Source organism: Globicephala melas, chromosome X, assembly GCF_963455315.2.
Source record: "Globicephala melas chromosome X, mGloMel1.2, whole genome shotgun sequence".
Classification (NCBI taxonomy): domain Eukaryota; kingdom Metazoa; phylum Chordata; class Mammalia; order Artiodactyla; family Delphinidae; genus Globicephala; species Globicephala melas.
In genome coordinates this window covers 68,219,970-68,241,360 of record NC_083335.1, presented here as the reverse complement: position 1 = coordinate 68,241,360, position 21,391 = coordinate 68,219,970, and the positions used below count along the sequence as shown (strand labels likewise).

Sequence of the window (21,391 nt, the reverse complement as noted above, 5' to 3'; positions counted from 1 at the left end):
GCATGGGCTCTATGCGTGCAGGCTTCAGTAGTTGTAGCATGTGGGCTTCAGTAGTTGTGGCATGCAGGCTCAGTAGTTGTGGCATACAGGCTTAGTTGCTCCACGGCATGTGGGATCTTCCTGGACCAGGGCACAAACCCGTGTCCCCTCCATTGGCAGGCAGATTCTTAACCACTGTGCCACCAGGGAAGTCCCATAGTAGCTTTTTTGTAACTATGTATTTTTTCACTTAACAGATACTAGAAACCATCATGCTGGAGTCTCTAAAATATTAGATATGAAAAGTCCTCATAGATCTTTATGCATTTATATGGAAAGATAGCTAAAGTATTTTAAGTGAGAAAGTCATGGCTCAGAAAAGTATGTATAGCTTAATCCTACATGTATAAAAAGGTATGAAGTTTTCCCTTTGACCAGGACAGTACATAGAAAATAGAAATGCAATAATGTCATAATTGTAATCACTGGGATGAATAGAGGGAGAGACTTTTCTCTTTTTACTCTTGGGTATTGTTTGATTTTTTTTTTTCTGTAAGCAAAAAATGGCTTTTTCAGAATAGAGGAATTCTTTTTTCATAATAGAGGTGTTATTTATTCTCAAAAATAACAATTCCATTGGTCTAGATATGTCCAATATGGTAGCCACTAGCCATATGTGACTACTTAATTTTAGCTAATTAAAATGAAATGGAATTAACAATTCAGTTCCTCACTTGCACTCATCATATTTCAAGCCCTCAATGGCCACATATGGCCGGTAGCTACTGTATTGAACAGAGAAGATATAGAACATTTCTGTCATTGCAGAAGGTTCTAGACAGGCTCTAGATCACTGTGTCCCCACATAAGGTGGAGCCAGTCGGAACACCCTGAAACCTTGAGTGTGAATTAGTTAATTAGTGGGAATTAACTACAAACACCTATCACTTGAGTGTTGTAGCCCTTGATTAACCACAGGGCTAGTTAGGCGTTACTGAAAAATGAAGGTGATTACCTAATTGGCATCCTTTGGAATATAGAATCAGTCTGATCTGGAGGCCTACAATGTATCCATGGCAATGATGACACCTGTTGAGTCTCTGTAAATCATGAGAATAGTGATGTTTGGACTGCTGGGTTCCCTGGTTACCATGGAAATGAGGGTACTGGTTACAGTTCTTTGTAATCACACAGAGACTAAAGTATCGATCCCCCCTCCCCCATCCCTTTCTATAACCATAGCCATAGTGATGACTATTTCTGCTGGGCTTTAGGAGTAAACCTGACAGCAGGAGAAGCAACTAGAAAATCAGATTAAGTAAGGAGTGTCAGAGTGCAAGCCCTAATGAGGAAGTGTGAAAAAAGAAACATGGCGGGGCATTTTTTCAGTAGGAAAAGTCTAGATCTACTACACTGAATACAATGACATTGTTACTCTAGCTTCTTGTACAGGCGCAGTGCAGGAATTCTCAGAGCACGCCTACGCGCACATTTTCTCCCCTTCTGTTTCACTCTCTTTCCACTTTCCTCTCTCCCTTTTTTCCCCTCTCCTTTCCCCCTCCCATCACTTGGTCTTTCGGTCTTTCAGTCAGTCCGTTGATGTCTCTCCTTCCAACCCTTTATCCCCCTCCCCCCTCCTTTTCCGCCTCTAGCGGACGCAACTTGCGCATGCGCACTCGGTACAAAGCCTCGCTCTTTGTCCCCAACTGTCGTTCACACGAACTCAAGTCTTTCGCATTCGGTAGCCAATAAGATCGAAGAAATCGTGGAAAACCGATTCCGCCTCTGGAGATAAACGTTGATTGGCAGGTAAGAAAACCAATAGAGAACGCCACTTTGTAGCCCTTGGGAGCCACAGAGCTCCGTCGTCTGGTTTCCGGCGGTCGCGCGCTCTTTTCTCGGGACGGTAGAGGCCGTGTAGCGTCGCCTTTACTCTGAGGAGAAAACAGTCGGTAGAGGGTGAGTTTGGGGACGACTTAGTTCTTGTTCGAGAGGGGAGTAGGATTTTTCGCGACAGTCGGTGAAGATAGAGGCGAGAGCGAGGCTGGGTTTGGAGGGAGTTGGGCCGTTCGTTCCGAGGCCTCTTAAGGCCTTGTCCCCGCCGCCACACGGCCTCCTCAGCCCACCCGCGGAGGCCCATCGCCCTCCCCTCGCCTCGCCTTCGGCTCTAACCTGGTTCCCGTTTCCCTTCCCGCCTCTTTTCTTTGTGCGACACATCTTGGAATCTGAGCCCTGTCAGTAAGTTCCCCGGCCCTTGAGCCGACCTGGGCCTGAGGGTGTGGGGTCTATTATCCGAGAGCCCTGAAGTCGCGGCTGCAGGAGGAGGCGCTTTGTCGGGTGCTCCTCCTCTCGACCTCTTGAGGCCATTAATTCCGGAGGAGAAAGCGCCCCCCCTCCCAGCGATGTTTTTTTGTAGAAACTCTTAGCTGGGAAGTTCATCTGCTAGTCCAGACCTCGCCGCTTTCCTAGGCAGGTTCCTGGAGGCTTTTTTTTTTTTTTTTTTGGTCTTGTTGCCTAGCTACTCGACCCATCTATGACATCACTTTTTAAAATGAAAATGAATGTTATGGATTTTCTATTGGGTATTTTACATTTGGAAAAATTATTGTCGAAAGTTGATGCTTTTCTTTGTGTTCTTAACAGAGAAGTCGAGGTTAGAGAGGACTGGGAGGCACTTTGCTATCTTCGGTGGAAGTTGAGGTAGGTGTAGGGGGTAGAGTTGCCAGATGAAATACAGGACACCCCGTTAGATTTGAATTTCACGTAGGCAACAGATTATTTTTTAGTATACGTTGCATGGGACTTATACTAAAAATCATTCATTTTTTAACACCTGAAATTCAAATTTAACTGTAGTGTGTTTTTATTTGATACGTCTGGCAACTGTAATGGGAGGGTGCTGGTTGCACTTACATTGTTTCTTTGTCCGACTTCTTATTACTAAAGGTCTTAAGAGACTCTTAGGAAAGGACCTTACCATGCCAGTGCCTCCTACAGCTTTCAGGCTGGTCCACATCCAGGCAGCCATCTCTGTCTGGTAGATTTTTACTAGATTTACCCCCACAGTTTCCACTAAAAAAGTTGATCCTTTTCCTGAAAATTAAGGGGACATTTATTTAGATTTCAGATATATGTGATGTAGTGTTTGGTCTGTACCTGAACAACATTTGTGCAGTTGTGTTGCAAATAGCACCAGTTTTTCTAACATAAATATGTGTTTTCTCTCAAGAAAGTCCATCAGGGTTAGACTTAAGGACAGATAAGTAGACAGAAATCCTTACTAATGATCTTTATGCTGTGTTCTTTTCTCAGAGGCCCAGTGGTTAGGGGGCAGTGAATTTATTACCAAGATACCTGCACATACTTACAAATTATATTGGTGGTCATCATCAGAAGTACATTATAGGGACAACACTTACTGAGTACTTGCTACTTTGTGGGCACTGTTTTAGGTGATTTATACAATATTTAGTGTTCACCGTTGAATGCCTGCTTGGGAAATAAAAAACTGAAGGGAAAGATTTATAAAGATTGGCAGTATGGAGACATTTATTCAACACAAAGGTAGGCAGTTTGGTTGTAAAAATATTTTTGCTAGAATGCAGAAGAGCAGGGGAAGAATGTAATTGATGACATTTGTCTAACTGGAGCACCCACCATATGTAGAATTAAGGGTAGTGGTTGCCAGCAGGAACAAGTGACCTCATTTAGTCAAAATAACCAGCCCTGTGAGATAGATGTTACAGGTGAGGAAACTGAGGCTCAGAAGTTAAGTGACATTTTAGTAAGTTTTTTGGATTCTGAACTCTAAAATCAAGGTGAGCTTGATTACACAGTTTGTAGCATAGGGATGAGTATGAGCTTTGGAGTTCAACAGACCTGAGTTCTACTCCATGCTCCATCACATTTTTGTGTGACCTTGGATGTGCATCAGTTTTCTTATTCAGAAGAATGATAGTTATGAGCATTAAATGAGATAATACGGACTTAGCACAGTGCCTGACATATAGTGGTCAATAAATATCTGGTATTATCATTTAACTACCAGGCTACACTTTCTAAAACCAAAACTAACCTCCCTTGAAGTAATCCTAAATGGTTTAGGACATCCCAGTGCTCAAGATCATTTCTACTAAGTTGTAAAATGGCTTTTTTTGAAATGGAGTGGTGAGGTGTGGTTAGGATGTAAATATAGAGTTTTTAATATTTCAGTTTTGAGTGGATCGCTATAAGGATTTCTGTTAACATATACATTGTGGGTTCCTGAATGGGATGCAGGGTATTGAGGCTGGGGCCACTGACTCTTATATTAAAGGCTGGAGGAAAAAACAAAGAGGCTCCTTGGATTCTAGCCAGAGGTAAGAACTAGTTGGAGAAATGGCTGTGGATAATTCAAGTTTCTGCTGTAGGCCACTTTGAGGTCAGGGGAATGGAGGTGTTTGATTCATGGGATTCAAATAGGAAAAGATCTGGTTCTAACGCCCACTTACCTATCCTCACCTGTAGCTGGAGTAGACTTTAAATTTTTGTAGGAAATTTTTAATTTCCTACTTTTATATCTTGTTTTTAAAAACATTTTTTAAGGTATCCCATTTGCTGTGAAACTGGTACACTTATTCATGGTGCTTAAAGTTGTTACACTATGTGGCAAGAGTCACAAAGGCATTTAATTATTCTATTTTTAAGAATTTATCCTAAGGAAATCAACAGAAAGCTATAAGCAAGAAGGTATTTATTTCAGCATTTTAATAGGAAAAAGCTGAAAACAGCCTAAATGTCTCATAGGGAGTAGTTTAGTAAATTAGTGTACATCCAATTGGACTTTATGTAGCCATTAACAAGTATAATTAAGTTGACACTATAGAAATGGGGAAAGGGTGAATATACAACAATGCATTTATGATTACAGTTTTGAAATGATAGTGTATGTTTTGAAGGTAAATAAGCAAAAATGGAAATTGTGGGAGGAATATTTAGTCATGGAGGTGCCCCAAGATTTAGCTGTGAGCATTGTTTATAATGGTGAAAAGTTAGAAACAGCCCAAGTGTCCCAACACAATAGGGGCTTGGTTGACAGCTGAATACTTTGTCTGCCAACAGTAAATGTAGAAGATTTAGTGACATGGAATATACCATTTAGAATACATACAAATGTATAAATCAGTGACTGAAAGGGTATACCAAAATGTTAACAGTGACTTTTGTAGTGGTGGGTCTTCGGGGTTTTCTTTATTTTTATTTCTACGTTTTCTATGTTAAAGATGTATTTTGTACCTTATTAATGAGAAACAAAAGATTAATGAAATGATACAAATGAGAATTCAAGTCTTGGCTTGAATGTCAGGTTTCTAGTGAGGCTAACCTCACAGGTCTATTTAAAATTGCAATCTTCCCCCTTCCACTCCCTGTCCATTTTTTTCCCCCCTCCACCCCCTTTTCTTTATTTTCCCCTACACTTAACCTCTTCTTAAGTACTTCTTAATAATTTAATTATTATATATATTGTTTTCTCTCCCTGGAAGGCTATCACTGCTGAAGGCAAGAATCTGCTTTGTTCATTGAGGCATCCCAAGCACCTAGAATAGTGCCTAGCAAATAGGAAGCATTCAGTGAATATTTGTTGAATGAATTAGTTTAAAAAATTAGTAAAAAAATTATCAATCTACAAGCAGGACAGATTTCATTTTTGCCCACCTTCTGTTTCTTATCTACATTCATGCATTTAAAAAAACACTTCCCCTCTTAAAGCATCAAACATTTTTCATGTTTACATGGTCTTTATAATTTTTAATGCTGTGTAACATTCCATTGTATAGATGTACCACAATTTATTAAAAACACTGCCCCTAATTTTGGGTACCTAAGTCATTTTTATCATTTTTGTTACCAGAAAGCCCATAACAGTGAGTATTTCTTGGATGTAGTTTTAAATTTTAAAATGATATTCTTAGGATAAATTACTGGAAGTAGAATTCCTGAGTTAAAAGAATAGGAACATCTTGATAGCTCTTGTTACCTATTGTCTTATGAAACAACTTTTGGATACAGAACTTAATTGCATTGATGTTTTCAGTTTGGGTGGGATATGATATAAAATGTATTAGAAAGTTTTTATACACATAGAAGTATTCTTATATACCCATAATCCAAAATCAACAGTTATTAAGCCTTTGTCACATTTTTTTTTGTCTGAGGAATATAATTTCTTATAAAGGAATCATGTTAATAATAGAGTATTCAGGGAAAAGGTCCTTTTCTGCATCTTTCCTTCAGTTAAATCTGACTGGAGGGTCCTGTGTTGAGGGGAAAAGATTCAGGATTGATTTTGCCCTTTAATTTACTGGAGAACTGCCTTTGGATGAGGAAGATGGTCCTCACTTTGTTAACCTGATCCATTAGGAAATTTCCATTTTAAAACCATCAACTTTTGTATTCAGTCTGGATTATACCAGGAGTTTTCATTTAATTTCATGCTGCCTTTTTTTTTTTTTTGGCCACACCTGTGTGGCTTATGGGATCTCAGTTCTCCAGCCAGGGATTTAACTCAGGCCACAGTAGTGAAAGCCCAGAATCCTAACCACTAGGCCACGAGGGAACTCCCTTATGTTGATTTTTAAATGACAGAATTTAAGATTTTATGATTGTATAATTTTGTATTTGCTGCTTTTATTGCTTTGGTAGTTGTTTATTTTTCCATTGTGATTAATAGCAGTATTTACCTAGTGTTTACTATATGCCAGTACAGAACTAGTGTTTTCACATACTCATTAATCTTTATAGCTACTTTGAGAGGTAGGTATTTTTATTATTCCCTTTATAACAGCTTAAGAAACTGGTGCAGAAGTAATTTACTAAGTAGTACATGGCTAGTAAGTAAGTATTAGGACCATGCTTCAAATCTAAGTATATCTAACTCCACAGCCCATACTTTTCCTGCTGTTCATTCCACAGTATCTACTGTAGGCTAGGACTGCAAGGTACCAGAGAAGAACAAGACTTATTATTAGTCCTTGTGATAACTAGAATCTGTTTTAGTCATTGTGTTTTAAAGTGTGCTTTAATATTATGATAAGGCCAATTTTTAGGGAGTAGATTCTTTTGGGAAAGTAGTTTCCTATTAATCCATATAGTTATTGAACTGGAAGTTTCCTCAAGTCATTCTAGTGCAAGCTGTTCTTATCTAGTACTTGTCTAGTTTCTATGTACAACATAACTGCTAGTGCTGGTGGTTTTTAGATTTTTGAATTGTACTCCTTTGCCATACTTGTTAAAAATAATACCAAAGGTGATTAATGACATACAAGTCATCAGGAAGATGGCTGATTGTGCTCTTAGCACTGAATGTATTTGACCTACCGTTTCTTTTTAGGGTGCAAAAATGCAGAGCAATAAAACTTTTAACTTGGAGAAACAAAACCACACTCCGAGGAAACATCATCAGCATCACCATCAGCAGCACCACCAGCAGCAACAGCAGCAGCCACCACCTCCACCAATACCTGCAAATGGGCAACAAGCCAGCAGCCAAAGTGAGTACATGCTAGGTAGTGGGGTAGAAATAGGTCCCTTCTTGGGAATAGTTTCTGGATTTTTAGATTAGATTCTTGGGATTATAAAGTAATGGGCCTTTGTAGCACACCTTTGTTGTTCTTTTCTCTATTTACCTCTTAATACTTAGGATAGAAAAAGGCTGATTCTCTGAAATAAGGAGCAGACATGTAGGATAGCAGTTGAGTACAGGTTGCTTTGCTGCATTGGCACATTCTGTTGCTAGACAGATGGCTGCATGCTTTACCTCAGAGCTTGGTTCTTAGAGGTAAGCATCAGATGACTAGTACATAGAGAAAATATAGAAAAGGTCTTTAAGACTTAATGGAGAAGAAATCTGGTATTAAGTATTATATTTTTATCTTGGGGCCTGTGCCACCCCATTTTTTAAAAAAATATTTATTTATTTATTTGATTGCACTGGGTCTTAGTTGCAGCAGGCAGGCTTCCCAGTTGTGGCATGCGAACTCCCAGCCTTGGCATGCATGTGGGATCTAGTTCCCTGACCAGGGATCAAACCCGAGCCCCCTGCATTGGGAGCCTGGAGTCCTGTACACTGTGCCACCAGGGAAGTCTCTGTGCCACCCCATTTTTAATCAGAGTAAAAGGTCTTTAAAGGTATGTTTCCATCCATTCAGCAAATTTTGAGCACCTGTTGTGTGCCTCTAAGACTACAACCAACCTCAACCCTCTTTTATTTCCAGAGATTCCTACAAAGAATACTCTTTCCTAACTCATTCTTTTCATTCCATTACCCCAAGCCTGAAAGAATGGGAACTGTTAAGGTTATGAAGATTAGTGAGGGATTGGGAAATGGAACAATTATGTTTTAAATGTAAAAATCTGATCTCTTCTGATCTAGGGCTCCTTGACTTGCTTAATTTTCTCTTTCTGTCTCTGAGTTAGTCCGGGGTGGCTCGTGGCCCATAGTAGAGTTGTTAAGAAGTCTCCCCAGATCTCTGCCTACTGCTTTCACATTCTAAGGTGCAATTTACCGATAAGTGGTTAGTGGATAGATTCCATTGGGAAATGGTGTTTGACTTCTCTACAGCAATTATATTGCCCATCTAGCGGCAGTTGTAACTCTTTGAGAATGTGACTGTGTGTCTTCTCTCAGATGAAGGCTTGACTATTGACCTGAAGAATTTTAGGAAACCAGGAGAGAAGACCTTCACCCAGCGTAGCCGGCTCTTTGTGGGCAATCTTCCTCCTGACATCACTGAGGAGGAAATGAGGAAACTATTTGAGAAATATGGGAAGGCAGGCGAAGTCTTCATTCATAAGGACAAGGGCTTTGGCTTTATCCGCTTGGTGAGCAACTGTGGGCTTTTAGAGCGTGTGCTCTAAAAGGTGGGGAAGCTGGGCAATGATGGATATGGAAAGTTAGGCAGTAGACATAATTCTCAGATGATATTAAAAGCTTATAGTTACAGTTGGCGGAACAGGACAAAAATGCAGATTTTATTTTAATTTTTCCTCATAGGTTTTTGTTTTGTTTCAAGGACAACATAGGTTTATTTGCCTAGGACTCTGGGGATAAAGTATGCCCTTTGGAACTTTTTTTGTTTTAATTCGGAAATTTCAAACATACAGAAGTGGAGTGAATAGTATAATGAACCTGCATGTACTCGTTACCCAGCTTCAGTAACTATCAACTCATAGTTAATTTTGTTTTATCTCTACCCTTCTATTTACTGCTCCCCACAAATATTTTAATAAATTAGACTTTTTTCCAAAAAAAAATGAAAAAAGGTTTTTATTTTAGTAATGATCAAGGTTTATATAATTTATTTCCAAAGCCCTTACACATATGTTATCTCACTTAAGATTCGTCAAAACCTTGAGGGAACAGTTTTATTTGTATCTATTTTTTAAAAAATTTTAAGTGTAGATCTTTTAAAAAAATCTGATTTGATTTAGGAAATTTGTTTAAGTGCATGGGGGAAACGTTTCTGGGCATTATCTATCTCCATAAATGAGGGACATAATGTGCTAGCAAGATCACTGGATGTTACGGTCAGAACTAGTCTTCATTCCAGATCTACCACTAACTATATAGGCAAGTCATTTTTTCTAGGGCTCAGCTTCCTCTTCAGTAATGTGGAGGGTCCCATCAAGGTCTGTGGTTCTAAAGAGGCCTCTTGTAGGGCATAGTGATTCTGGTTAAACTTGTATGTAGCTAGCAAAAATTAAAATAATTCTGGCTGCTGTATTTTAAGGGTAGGCTTTATGATGGTCATTCTTGTCCAGATGATCTGTTAACACTTCAGGGAATAGCCTATGATACCAGTGACCATGTAAGTGGTATTAACTCTAGAATTTCCAGTTGATATATTGCAAGGCCATCAGAGAAATTAGGCTAACCAAAGAGTTATCTGAAACACCTGACTCCATTCTTCCAGTTCTATCCATGTTTCTTTGTATGCTTGTTGCCAAGGGTTTTTTGGGTTTTTTTGGAGACATTGAGCTATTCTTCTTGAGGCTCTTGATGGCTGTGTACGTGATCTTTGTCCAACTGAGTTATTCTGACTTTCCTCTGCTTCCTAGGAAACACGAACCCTAGCAGAGATTGCCAAAGTGGAACTGGACAACATGCCGCTCCGTGGAAAGCAGCTGCGTGTGCGCTTTGCCTGCCATAGTGCATCCCTTACAGTCCGAAACCTTCCTCAGTATGTGTCCAATGAACTGCTGGAGGAAGCCTTTTCTGTGTTCGGCCAGGTGGAGAGGGCTGTAGTCATTGTGGATGATCGAGGAAGGCCCTCAGGAAAAGGCATTGTTGAATTCTCAGGGAAGCCAGCGGCTCGGAAAGCTCTGGACAGATGCAGTGAAGGCTCCTTCCTGCTAACCACGTGAGTGAGGGGTCATTTTCAGAAACATACCTTAAATGCTACTTCCTTCTGTGGTCTGGGGAGCTAGCCTCTAAGAACCATGTTCCTGTGTTCATTTAAAGACTTTTGATATAATTCAGCTCTAGTAGAGTTTTCAGTGTACTCTTAAATTAATGGAAATGGTATGAGGATTTAAAAATAAACCTTTGCAGTCTTTCAGTAGGTTGTCATTTAATCAGTGTTAAGTCTCCCCTTATGGTGAAGTTTTAGAACTCTAAAAAGTTGTTTTGTGCATGTAGCATCTCTCTTAGTATTTACCCCAAGTCGTTACCTTGAGTTCTGTAGATACCATATATAAAGGCTGCACTTGGAACGTCCCTGATGGCCCAGTGGTTAAGAATCTGCCTGGCAATGCAGGGGACATGGGTTTGATCCCTGGTCCGGGAAGATCCCACGTGCCACGGAGCAACTAAGCCCATGCGCCACAATACTGAGCCCACACACCACAACGACTGAAGCCCGTGTGCCTAGAGCCAGTGCTCTTCAACAAGAGAAGCCACCATGATGAGAAGCCCCCACACCACAACGAAGAGTAGCCCCTGCTTACAGCAACTAGAGAAAGCCTATGCGCAGCAGCAAAGACCCAATGCAGCCAAAAAAATAAATAAAATTTAAAAATAAATAAATAAAGGCTGCACTTAAGTCCTCCACCTACTTAAAGACTGTATTCAGAGATCTGAAACCTGACTCTATCCTGTCAACCCCAGATTCCACATGATGCCATTAAAAGGGCGTGGTTACTTAGGACTGGGTATAAAAACCCCTTCAGAAGTATGTTTAATTGTCCAGTCCTGACCCCTAACTAGTTCACTGTGCCGGTATAATTTGATTAACACTGAGCGTCTCTCTCCCAGATTTCCTCGACCTGTGACTGTGGAGCCCATGGACCAGTTAGATGATGAAGAGGGACTCCCAGAGAAGCTGGTTATAAAGAACCAGCAATTTCACAAGTATGTGGTCCTGATAGATTCCCTGTTAGGTATTTGCCTGTTCTTAAGGAAGCTTGTAAAGAGATGTGTAAAAGAGGCACATCTTTGCTGTATGTGTTCACTGGCAGCCATCGTCTTGGCCCTCAGGAGGAATGTAGTGTTTTGTTGGGAAAATCTTGGACAAAAGTTTTAGTAACCTAGGAACCTTGTGTATAGGGAGCGAGAGCAGCCACCCAGATTTGCACAGCCTGGCTCCTTTGAGTATGAGTATGCCATGCGCTGGAAGGCACTTATTGAGATGGAGAAGCAGCAGCAGGACCAAGTGGACCGAAACATTAAGGAAGCTCGTGAGAAGCTGGAGATGGAGATGGAGGCTGCTCGCCATGAGCACCAGGTCATGCTAATGAGGCAGGGTGAGTATCGGCCTGTAAGTCTTATAACTAGAAGAAGGACAGAGTAACTTTTTTCAGGAGTTTCTTTATCAATCAGTAGAGAAAGGCCTAAACTTCAACTTTTATTCTCTGAAATATTTTGTTGATCTTGGTAGGCAAATGAGCTTGGAGATGTGGCAGAGGATACTGGATTCTGTGGAGAAGGAAATAATAGGTTTGACTTCATTTTTGGAATCTGGATACCTCGGATGGCCACTCAGGGATTAAATATCCCCTTTGCTTTCTGGATCTATCTTTATGGAAAATTACTGGGCCTATATGAGGATCATGAAGAATACGCTCAGTCAGTCTGTTGTTTTCACAGATTTGATGAGGCGTCAAGAAGAACTTAGGAGGATGGAAGAGCTGCACAACCAAGAAGTGCAAAAACGAAAGCAGCTGGAGCTCAGGTAACTCTTTTCTCCAACCCTTTTTATCTGACAACTTTAAAATGTAATGTCTCTCTCCTGTTTCCTACCACCATGCTACCTCATGCATTTGTAAATATGTTGGCAAATATTTCCTGGCTGCTTCTCAAGTTCTCCCTTTAGATGGGAGATGTTTCAGGTACCCATGGTTCTAGGAATTCCTGGGACTGCGCTAAAGAGGAAAGCAGCTGAGTGCTGGTCTTATGAGACTGGCTCCTTTGGGAAAGAACTTTTTTCCCTGAAGGACACATCTGGGTTGTTTTAGGGCTGGGCACATTTAACAGTGAGTTTCCTGGAGAGCTATGATAGTTTTCAGTAGGCTCTTGATCTCCTTGGCTGAGTCCCCTATTAAGATAATCTGTTCGAGTTTTGGAATGCCTCTGCTTAAATATCTTGGTGACTTCTCTGTAGGCAGGAAGAGGAGCGCAGGCGCCGTGAGGAAGAGATGCGGCGGCAACAAGAAGAAATGATGCGACGACAGCAGGAAGGATTCAAGGGAACATTCCCTGATGCGGTATTATCTCCCATGTGCCCATGATATGAAAAACTCATCATGAATTGTCCATTAGGACTATTAAAAACACACTAGGCTATGACCAATTTTTCCATTCTATGACACTCCTTATAGAAAGAAGCATTCATAGGAAGGAAAGGTAAGGTTTGAAGAGGAGCTCTTGCCTCACAGGCAATTTAGGATGAAAAGCTGGGAGGCCATTGTATGCTGTTTAAACTCAGTGACTGCAGGATCAGATAGACCCAGTCCTGTAGCAGCCTTGACTGGTCTTCTGATGTCCTTGGCAGCTGTACAGGTTGGAGCCCTAGAAGAAATCAGCTATGTCTCTCCTTTTCTTTCATCTTTCCTTCTGTTCCTAATAGGAAACTCTGACTTGTGTCCTAGTAGCTCTAATCTTGAATTCATTGTACAGCTGTAATGAGTTCAAGGAGCTGTTGTTGATGTTCTTCCTCAGCTTGGTCTCAGTGCACTTAGGATGTGTTATCACTGTCTACTTCCCTTAGTATGTGGGCCTCAGTGGATTGTGGTAGAATGAATGCAGTGCTGTCGTGGACTGTCTTGAGTATTTTTTGTTTTTCAGAGAGAGCAGGAGATACGAATGGGCCAGATGGCTATGGGAGGTAAGGACTTAAGGGGTTAATGGCTCTGATTTCCTTTTTTGTCTCGTCTCTGGTAAACTAGGTAGCTTCTCCTACCTAGTCCAAATTTAAGAGGCTTGACATTTCTGGGAGCATCATTTTGGTGGGAGGGTAACATGTCTTAGCCCAGAGATCTTGAATTATTTCCTTTGGCATAGAAAAAGACTGACAATCTCTGTCTCCTATACTGATCACACTGCTCTGCTTTAGGTGCTATGGGCATAAACAACAGAGGCGCTATGCCCCCTGCTCCTGTGCCAGCTGGTACCCCAGCTCCTCCAGGACCTGCCACTATGATGCCAGATGGAACCTTGGGATTGGTAATAAACTGCAGGGCCTTATAGTAACTCTAAATGATAATAGGAGGAGGAAAGACTTTGCCTTCGTGATCCCTGGGCCTGCCACAATTTTGCTACAGATAACAGTTTTTAGGATCACTGTTATCCATGAAATATTACCTCAAATCTTTGTTTGGAGTCTTGTGCAAACCCAGTCTCAGACTATATTTTACCCAGGAGTTAAGCAAATAACTGTCTGACTGGGTAGTCTTGATTGACTGTTTAGTTGCTACCCTGGGTGAACAGGTTCTTCTTTGGAGGGAAGGCAACGAAGGCTAGGCATTATCACATAAAATAGATGTGAGTCCAAAAGCTTTATGGCTCATACAATCCTGAGGTGGTTTTAGTTCTACTGTCAAAATGTTTCAATTAGATAGACTTAAGGTTGCTGAAGAGTGATGGCCTGCCCTCGTCCATATACCTGGTTCAGGAAAAAGGACTTGGCTAGCACTTATCCAGCCTAGGAATTTAGTATGTAATATTGCTTAGCATGTAGAAATACGAATAAAAAGTTAAAGGTAGGATGGTTGGGTAGGACTGTATTTCAGGCTACTTTCCTTTTAGGGATAGCCACTAGAGTTCTAAACAGGCTTGGTCAACCCTACCATCAGGAGCCTTGAATAGTTGGGTGGAAATGGCCTCCGGGGAGGGACTACAGATGGGTGGGAAGCTAGGGCATAGGTTCTATTATAACATTGCTCTCTTTCTCTTTAAGACCCCACCAACAACTGAACGCTTTGGCCAAGCTGCTACAATGGAAGGAATTGGGGCAATTGGTGGAACCCCTCCTGCGTTCAACCGTGCAGCTCCTGGAGCTGAATTTGCTCCAAACAAACGTCGCCGATACTAATAAAATTGCAGTGTCTAGTTTCCCAAAACCCTTAAAAGAAGGACCCTTTTTGGACTAGATGAATTCTACCCTGGAAAAGTGTACTAGGTGAATTCTACCCTGGAAAAGTGTTAGGGATTCCTCCCGATAGTTAGGTCTTCCCTGCCTGTAGTACTCTAGGGAGTATGCTGGAGGCAGAGGGTAAGGGAGGGGCGATATTTAACAAATCAGTTCTGTGTGGTATATCCTTTAACTAACCAGTTCTGTGTGGTGCATTCCTAAAGTCTCATGTGATTGTTGAGAGCCTGAGGGGCGGGGAGCCATGACAAAATGGATCCAGTTAGGGCCATTAATCTTAATCATTCCACTCTTTGTCCACCCTGTTCTATTTGCTTTCTTGTCCTTACACCCCCCATCCCAGAGACACTGCCACATATACCACAAAAACCAAACATCCCCCAATGACCTTGGCCCCATTGCTCCATTCACTCCCAGGTGGGAATTCAGGCAGATGTCCACAGAGGTCACAGGCAACATACATACGGTTCTGTTATATCCCATATATTATGCCTTTGTGTCCTAAGGAAGACATTTTCTCTTAGAGATTTTCATTTAGTATATCTTTAAAAAAAAATGTTGTGTTAAACTTGCCTCCATCTTTTTCTTGGGTAAGGACAACTCAGAAATGGCCCTTTTGTGTCTATGATATTGCTGTTCACAGCTTTTCTTGATAGGCCTAGTACAATCTTGAGAATAGGGTTGCTGTATGCTGAAGGTCAGACAGTAGCTCTTAGCTTTGCCTATCTTAGGTAGTTATGCTGTGCATTTTTTATTGGTGTACCATGATTGATTTGTCCCTGATACCTTTGGAGTTTTTCTGAGAAATGAAGTAATGCAACATCAACTTATTAAAATACATTTTAAGCCTTTTAATTTTCTGTGCTGTTTTTGAAGGGGCAAGGAGGGAGGGGAGTTCTGTCTCAGATGAGCACAAGGCTATAAGAATAATCCTTTATGACCTTTTGCTTAAAGTATTAATCATCTATCCAGGCAAACATGGGGAGGTTGGATGCATGCTATGACTGAAGTGGTTGACAAAGATCCGGGGCTATTGGTGGTACACAGAAGTAATGAGGATGGGAGGAGAGCTGCTGCTCTGAAAGGGAGAAAATGGGCTGGAGGAATTGGGATACCTTCAAGCTGGGAGGGGGCTCAAAATTGGTATTCATTTCTGAGCAGCTGCTGGTATGTCAGAGGCTTGGAATTGGCATGGTAAATCTAAAACTGTCTCAGCAGTGGTTAGCTGACCTCACCCAAGTTCCAAGCCCTACTCTGCTTGATCCTTTTTTCTTGAGCCTCAGAGCTAAAATGTTCCTGAGCTCTTTCCTATTGGCTGGGCAGACCAATTGAAGTTCCCTTGCCCATGTTAGGAGGTGTACGCCTCCTGAACTAAAGATAGAAACAGCTGGCCCTTCCAGGCAGCTAAAAGCCTCCAGACTAAGAGGTGTTCCCCACTCGGCAGCCAGACTCCTTGAAACACCCTTTCAATAATTCTACCAACGCCTCCATGTCTCTACTCTGCCGTAACAAAGGCTGTGGGCAGCACTTTGACCCCCAAACCAACCTTCCTGGTGAGTAATCCTGACCTTGCCAGGAGCTCTGTGAGTGCTGGGGGAGTTGTCAGCTGTGGGCACTCTGTTAAAGGAAGAAAGAAAAGAAAAATTTAGTGTACCTGCCATAGTTAATTGGTCTGAGTGATTTTCAGTCTTTACTGATTTTTTTTACATCATATGGAAAGACTGTAAGCATATAAACCTGGAAAAAAGGTAAGAAGTGATGTTTGGTATAGTATCTTTCCTTGATCCTTCTACCGGTATCCACAGATTCCTGTTGCCATCACCCTGGGGTCCCAATCTTCCATGATGCACTTAAGGTGAGGAATAGGCAAGGGGGGATAGCAAGAGCATTTCGCAAAAGAAATATAGCCAGAAATCTAAGCTGAGCTGGATCTCTTGTTATCAGGGTTGGTCCTGCTGCCGGAAGCGAACTGTAGATTTCTCTGAGTTCTTAAACATCAAGGTAAATTCTTTACTTCCTGGGATTCTGCCCCTAACAGAAGGATTCTATCCCTAATCCTCTCTCCTTATCTGTACTAGGGCTGTACTGTGGGACCACACTGTGCTGAGAAGCTCCCTGAGACCCCTCAACCTGAGGGCCCTGCCACAAGCAGTTCACTTCAGGAGCAAAAACCTCCGAATACGATTCCAAAGTCAGCAGAGACTTTGCGCCGAGAGAGGCCCAAGTAAAGAGGAGGAGGTCCCTGGGTTTTTCCTACATTAACGGAGCTTACTAGGGGTGATTAATGGGTCATTGAGGTTTGGGGACTAGTCACTAGAGGTGTCAGGAGACCCAAGGGTCAAGGCTTGGTGTATCTTTGGTGCCTTAGGTGAAATTTGTGTCCGGAAATAATGTCCTTTGTGCTAAAGTGGTACGGGGTGATGGGATAGGTATTCTGTGGGGTTTTTTTGTTTTGTTTTTTTGGGGGTTTTTTTGGCCGCTCCGTCTGGCATGTGGGATCTTAGTTCCCTGACCAGGGATTGAACCCGTGCCCATGCAGTGGAAGCACAGTTAACCACTGGACCGCCAGGGAAGTCCTGGGATAGGTATTTTGAATCAATAGAGTAGATAGCCTCTCGTGAATACATACTTAGTTATAATACAAGGGGGATTGTTGAGAATGACTTTTTTTTTCTTTTGGAAAAGAGCTTTAAAATAAGGTTTGCATCAAGAAAAGGATGTAGTAGTATTGGCAGCCAGGAGACTGCAGAGAAGAATAAGTTAATTTTGTGGAAATAGTATGAGCAACAGAAGAAAGTCATATTAGGTCTATAACTAATTAGATGAAGAAGAAGAGGGAATGATGCAGTTCTGCAGAGAAATATGGTTGGATTTAGAGCAACTGAATAGATGGGCAAGAGGAGCCCTGGAGAATTCCCCAGGGTTCAAGGATTTGGCATGTCCACAGAGAAGAAAATTGGCAATGGGGTTGCTACCCATCTTCTCTAACCCTGCTCCACTTTCACCAGACTTCTTCGATTCCATTACCAGTGGTGGGAAGGTTGGCGCTGTTGATCACGGTTAGTGGGTCAGGACTAAATCACCCCACCCATACTCCCTAGGTCAGAGTTGCCTCCAAAGCTGCTTCCGCTAAATATATCCCAAGCCCTGGGAATGGCACTGGAACAGAAGGAATTAGACCAAGAACCTGGAGCAGGTAAGTGGGTCTTTAGTAGGACAGGCTTCACAGGCAGGAATTTAGTGAAAGTGGCAATTGGGTGGAGGAAATGAATAGGGTTCCTGACTCTGTTTCCTTTGCCCAGGACTTGACAGTAGTCTGATCCAGACTGGTGCCAGCTGCCAGAACCCAGGATGTGATGCTGTGAGTGAGAGTTTGTGGAGGACTCAAGCATGTGGTTGAGAGATGCCATGCCTGAGGGATAACTGGGTATAGATATGAGGCTGCATAGGGTACATTTTTAAATGATCCAATTCTTTTCCTGATTCTCCTTTATCTGTCTTAGGTTTACCAAGGCCCGGAGAGTGATGCTACTCCATGTACCTACCACCCAGGAGCACCTCGATTCCATGAGGGGTGATGGAGGGGACTGGGTGGGCTGTGAGACAGGTTTCTCCCAATGTTGACCTTAAGATGGAAGTGGGGGCTTGTGGGGACGGGAAAGGAGAGTCAGTTGAATTCTATTCCTACCTCAGGATGAAATCTTGGAGTTGTTGTGGTATCCAGACCCTGGATTTTGGGGCATTCCTGGCACAGCCAGGGTGCAGAGTTGGTAGACATGACTGGGGGAAGCAGGTAAGTCCCGACTTTCCTGAACTCTTGATTAGAACCCAATTCCAAAATAATTTCTTCTCCCTGTACCTCATGGCCAAGCTCTGTATCTTCTCCCTTTTGCATGGACCAAATAAGATTCTGCTCCTTATCCTTTACCAGCCCAGTGGTTTTGCAATATGAGGTAATGTTAATCTTTCTGACACTCTCTGTCTCTTCTCCACATATACCATGAGAACGCCCCTTGGGTTAAGAGTTCATTCTTACCACCCACTTTTCACGTCTTCTTTTTAGCTGCCAGCGTCTTGCCGTCATGATTGGCACCAGACAGATTCCTTAGTAGTGGTGACTGTATACGGCCAGATTCCACTTCCTGCGTTCAACTGGGTGAAGGCCAGTCAAACTGAGGTGAGGAACGTCTGATGCTGGATGGGAAGCCAGTGAATTGGGTGATATTATAATCTTACAGGCAGAGTCGTCGTAGGCAGTAAACATGTAGGCTCCATAGTCCTCTGAGAGGAAGGTAGAGCTGTTAGGTCAGGGTTATCTGGCTGACCCGTGGATGTAGGGATTACACCACTGGCCTGCTTCTCTGTCGTAATTACTTGTTCTGACCTTCTGGGATTGTTACTACCCCTGTAATTCTTTTCTCTCAGCTTCATGTCCACATTGTCTTTGATGGTAACCGTGTGTTCCAAGCACAGATGAAGCTCTGGGGGGTAAGTGAAGATAAGGGGGCACAGGAGGGGGAGGCAGATGGGGTAAAAAGAAGGGCCAGGCTGGAATGAATAGAGGGTGTCTTGAGGGAAGGAGTTGTAGTGGGAAAGTGGAGGTTTTCTCTTCATTTGCTTTGATATTCTCTCTCTCTCCCTCTTCCTCCCTCTTTTTCTCCCTCTCCCCCCCCAACTCCCCTTTCTTTCCTCTTTCTCTCTCTCCTTTACTTATTTCTTCCCTATATTTTTCCCCACCTTGCATTTTTTATTTTTCTCCCTGTCATTCATCACCATCCTACCCTGACTCCAATCCCTTTGATTTCCTCATTTTCTCTTCTGTGTTCCACTATCTTTCCCTCCTCCTCAGGTCATAAACGTGGAGCAGAGCTCTGTCTCCTTGATGCCATCTCGGGTTGAAATCTCCCTGGTCAAGGCTGACCCAGGATCCTGGGCCCAGCTGGAGCACCCCGATGCACTGGCTGAGAAGGCTAAGGCAGGGGTTGGGTTAGAGATGGATGAGGAAGAATCTGAGGATTCAGATGATGACCTGAGCTGGACAGAGGAGGAGGAAGAGGAGGAAGTGATGGGGGAGTAGTGACACCAGACAGTCAAGTGTCTAGATAGGACCTCAGTGACTCCCTTAGGATCTCAGAGACCAGGATATGGTTGGCCATGTGGTGTCATTGAGCAGCAGGAGGCAGAAGGAGGGGAGAACAAAAGTGTCCCAACCATTCTGTTTTTTTCCCTTAAATAAATCTTGTATTCTGCAGTTTCACATAGTGTCGTTCTCTCACCTCACTATCTAAGATTGTATTCGTTCCCTCCAACTTCCGTGTGTGTGCAACACACATGTGTGAAAAAAGCACATGTAATCAATTCTTCACAACCACCAAGTATTTACTGAGTACTTACTATGTGCCCAGTTATATGTTAGGTGGTTTAGAGGTATCTGAGAAACAGAAGACTCATTCATTCCTCTCAGGAAAATTGTAGTCAGACTGACAAGTCAAGGCTCTACATGAGATAATAATAAACATTATCAGGTAGTTTAACTGAGTGCTAAATTGTGCAGTACAGTTTTGAAAAGCTGTAGGAGTTGAGAGAATGGAGTGATTAATGTGGACTGTAGTAGAAAGGGAAAGCTCCATGGAAGAAGTACATTTTTTACAGCTTTAATTAGATACAATACACACCCCATACAATTTGCCCATTCAAAGTGTAAAATTCAGGGGTTTTTTTTTTTTTTAGTGTACTCAGAGTTGTACAACCACAATCAATTTTACAATGTTTTCATCACTCCAAAAATAAACTCTGTACCCATTAGCAGTCACTCCCAGTGTCCCCCCCAAACTCATAGCCCTAGGCAACCACTTATCTACTTTCTGCCTCTGTGGATTTACCTATGCTGGATATTTCATATGAATGGAATCATACAATATGTGGTTGTTTGTGACAGGCTTCTTTCACTTAAGATAATGTTTTCAAGGTTCATCCATGTTATAGCATGTATCAGTACTTCATTCCTTTTAATGGCCAAATAATATTTCACTGTGTGGATATACCACTTGTGTTTATCTCTTCATCAGTTGAGGTATATTTGGGTTGTTCCCACTTTTTGGCTATTATGAATAACGCTCCTATAATAATGCTCCCATGCATTCATGTTCAAGTTTTTATGTGGACATATGTTTTCATTTCTCTTGCATATATACCAAGTGTAATTGGAATGTAATTTCTGGGTCAAATGGTAACTTTTAACCTTTTGAGGAACTGCCAGACTGTTTTCCAAAGAGGCTGCACCATTTTACATTCCCACCAGCAGTGTATGAGGGTTCCAATTTCTCCACATCCTCAATAACACTCTTGTTACTTGTCTTTTTTTATTACGGCCATCCTAGTGAGTGTGAAGTAGAATCTCATTGTGGTTTTACTTTGACTTTCCCTGATGGCTAATGATGCTGAGCATCTTTACATGTACTTATTGGCCATTTTTGTATCTTATTTGGAGAAACGTCTATACAAATCCTTTGCCCATTTGTTAATAGGGTTGTTTGTCTTTTTATTGAGTTGTATTTTAAAAATATATTCTGGAGACAAGTCTCTTGTCAGATATATGACTTATAAATATTTTCTCCCATTCTCTGTGTTGTCTTTACACTTCCTTGATGGTGTCCTTTGATACACAAAATTTTTTAATTTTTATGAAGTCTAATTTATCCATTTTTCCTTTGGTTGCTTATGCTTTTGATGTCATATCCTAGAAACCATTGCCTAATCCAAGGTCATGAAAATTTACTCCTATGTTTTCT

The 21,391-nt window shown here is 41.9% G+C and overlaps 2 protein-coding genes across 5 annotated transcripts; both read left to right on the top strand.

Moving 5' to 3' along the window:
- Positions 1–1,710: 1,710 nt before the first annotated feature.
- Positions 1,711–15,455, top strand: NONO (non-POU domain containing octamer binding). Of its 4 annotated transcripts, none has more exons than XM_060291908.2 (12): positions 1,711–1,788; positions 2,623–2,679; positions 7,349–7,508; positions 8,645–8,838; positions 10,075–10,376; positions 11,270–11,365; positions 11,561–11,757; positions 12,101–12,185; positions 12,615–12,717; positions 13,298–13,337; positions 13,566–13,675; positions 14,409–15,455. In XM_060291908.2, exons 3-12 carry the CDS (start codon positions 7,358–7,360, stop codon positions 14,541–14,543), a joined length of 1,413 nt encoding a protein of 470 aa, XP_060147891.1. In that variant the 5' UTR covers positions 1,711–1,788; positions 2,623–2,679; positions 7,349–7,357; the 3' UTR covers positions 14,544–15,455. The 4 variants fall into 4 exon arrangements, with proteins under 4 accessions (XP_060147891.1, XP_030706651.1, XP_030706650.1 ...); XM_030850790.3 differs by lacking the exon at positions 1,711–1,788 and adding an exon at positions 1,831–1,938; XM_060291909.2 differs by lacking the exon at positions 1,711–1,788 and adding an exon at positions 1,966–2,217.
- A 311-nt stretch (positions 15,456–15,766) lies between these two features.
- Positions 15,767–19,841, top strand: ITGB1BP2 (integrin subunit beta 1 binding protein 2). Its single transcript, XM_060292450.1, has 11 exons — positions 15,767–16,153; positions 16,406–16,455; positions 16,545–16,601; positions 16,679–16,824; positions 17,702–17,796; positions 17,903–17,961; positions 18,104–18,174; positions 18,294–18,393; positions 18,664–18,777; positions 19,026–19,088; positions 19,450–19,841. The coding sequence occupies exons 1-11, from the start codon at positions 16,090–16,092 to the stop codon at positions 19,675–19,677; spliced, it is 1,047 nt and encodes a 348-aa protein (XP_060148433.1). The 5' UTR covers positions 15,767–16,089; the 3' UTR covers positions 19,678–19,841.
- Positions 19,842–21,391: the final 1,550 nt, after the last annotated feature.

Excerpts from the sequence above, each read along its gene's own strand:
- NONO (XM_060291908.2), top strand. The coding sequence starts at position 7,358 with ATGCAGAGCAATAAAACTTTTAACTTGGAGAAACAAAACCACACTCCG. Across the intron at positions 11,758-12,100 it reads GGTCATGCTAATGAGGCAGG|ATTTGATGAGGCGTCAAGAA; the intron begins GTGAGTATCGGC and ends TTGTTTTCACAG. Across the intron at positions 12,186-12,614 it reads CGAAAGCAGCTGGAGCTCAG|GCAGGAAGAGGAGCGCAGGC; the intron begins GTAACTCTTTTC and ends ACTTCTCTGTAG.
- ITGB1BP2 (XM_060292450.1), top strand. The coding sequence starts at position 16,090 with ATGTCTCTACTCTGCCGTAACAAAGGCTGTGGGCAGCACTTTGACCCC. Across the intron at positions 17,962-18,103 it reads AGAACCCAGGATGTGATGCT|GTTTACCAAGGCCCGGAGAG; the intron begins GTGAGTGAGAGT and ends TATCTGTCTTAG. Across the intron at positions 18,778-19,025 it reads TGAAGGCCAGTCAAACTGAG|CTTCATGTCCACATTGTCTT; the intron begins GTGAGGAACGTC and ends CTTTTCTCTCAG.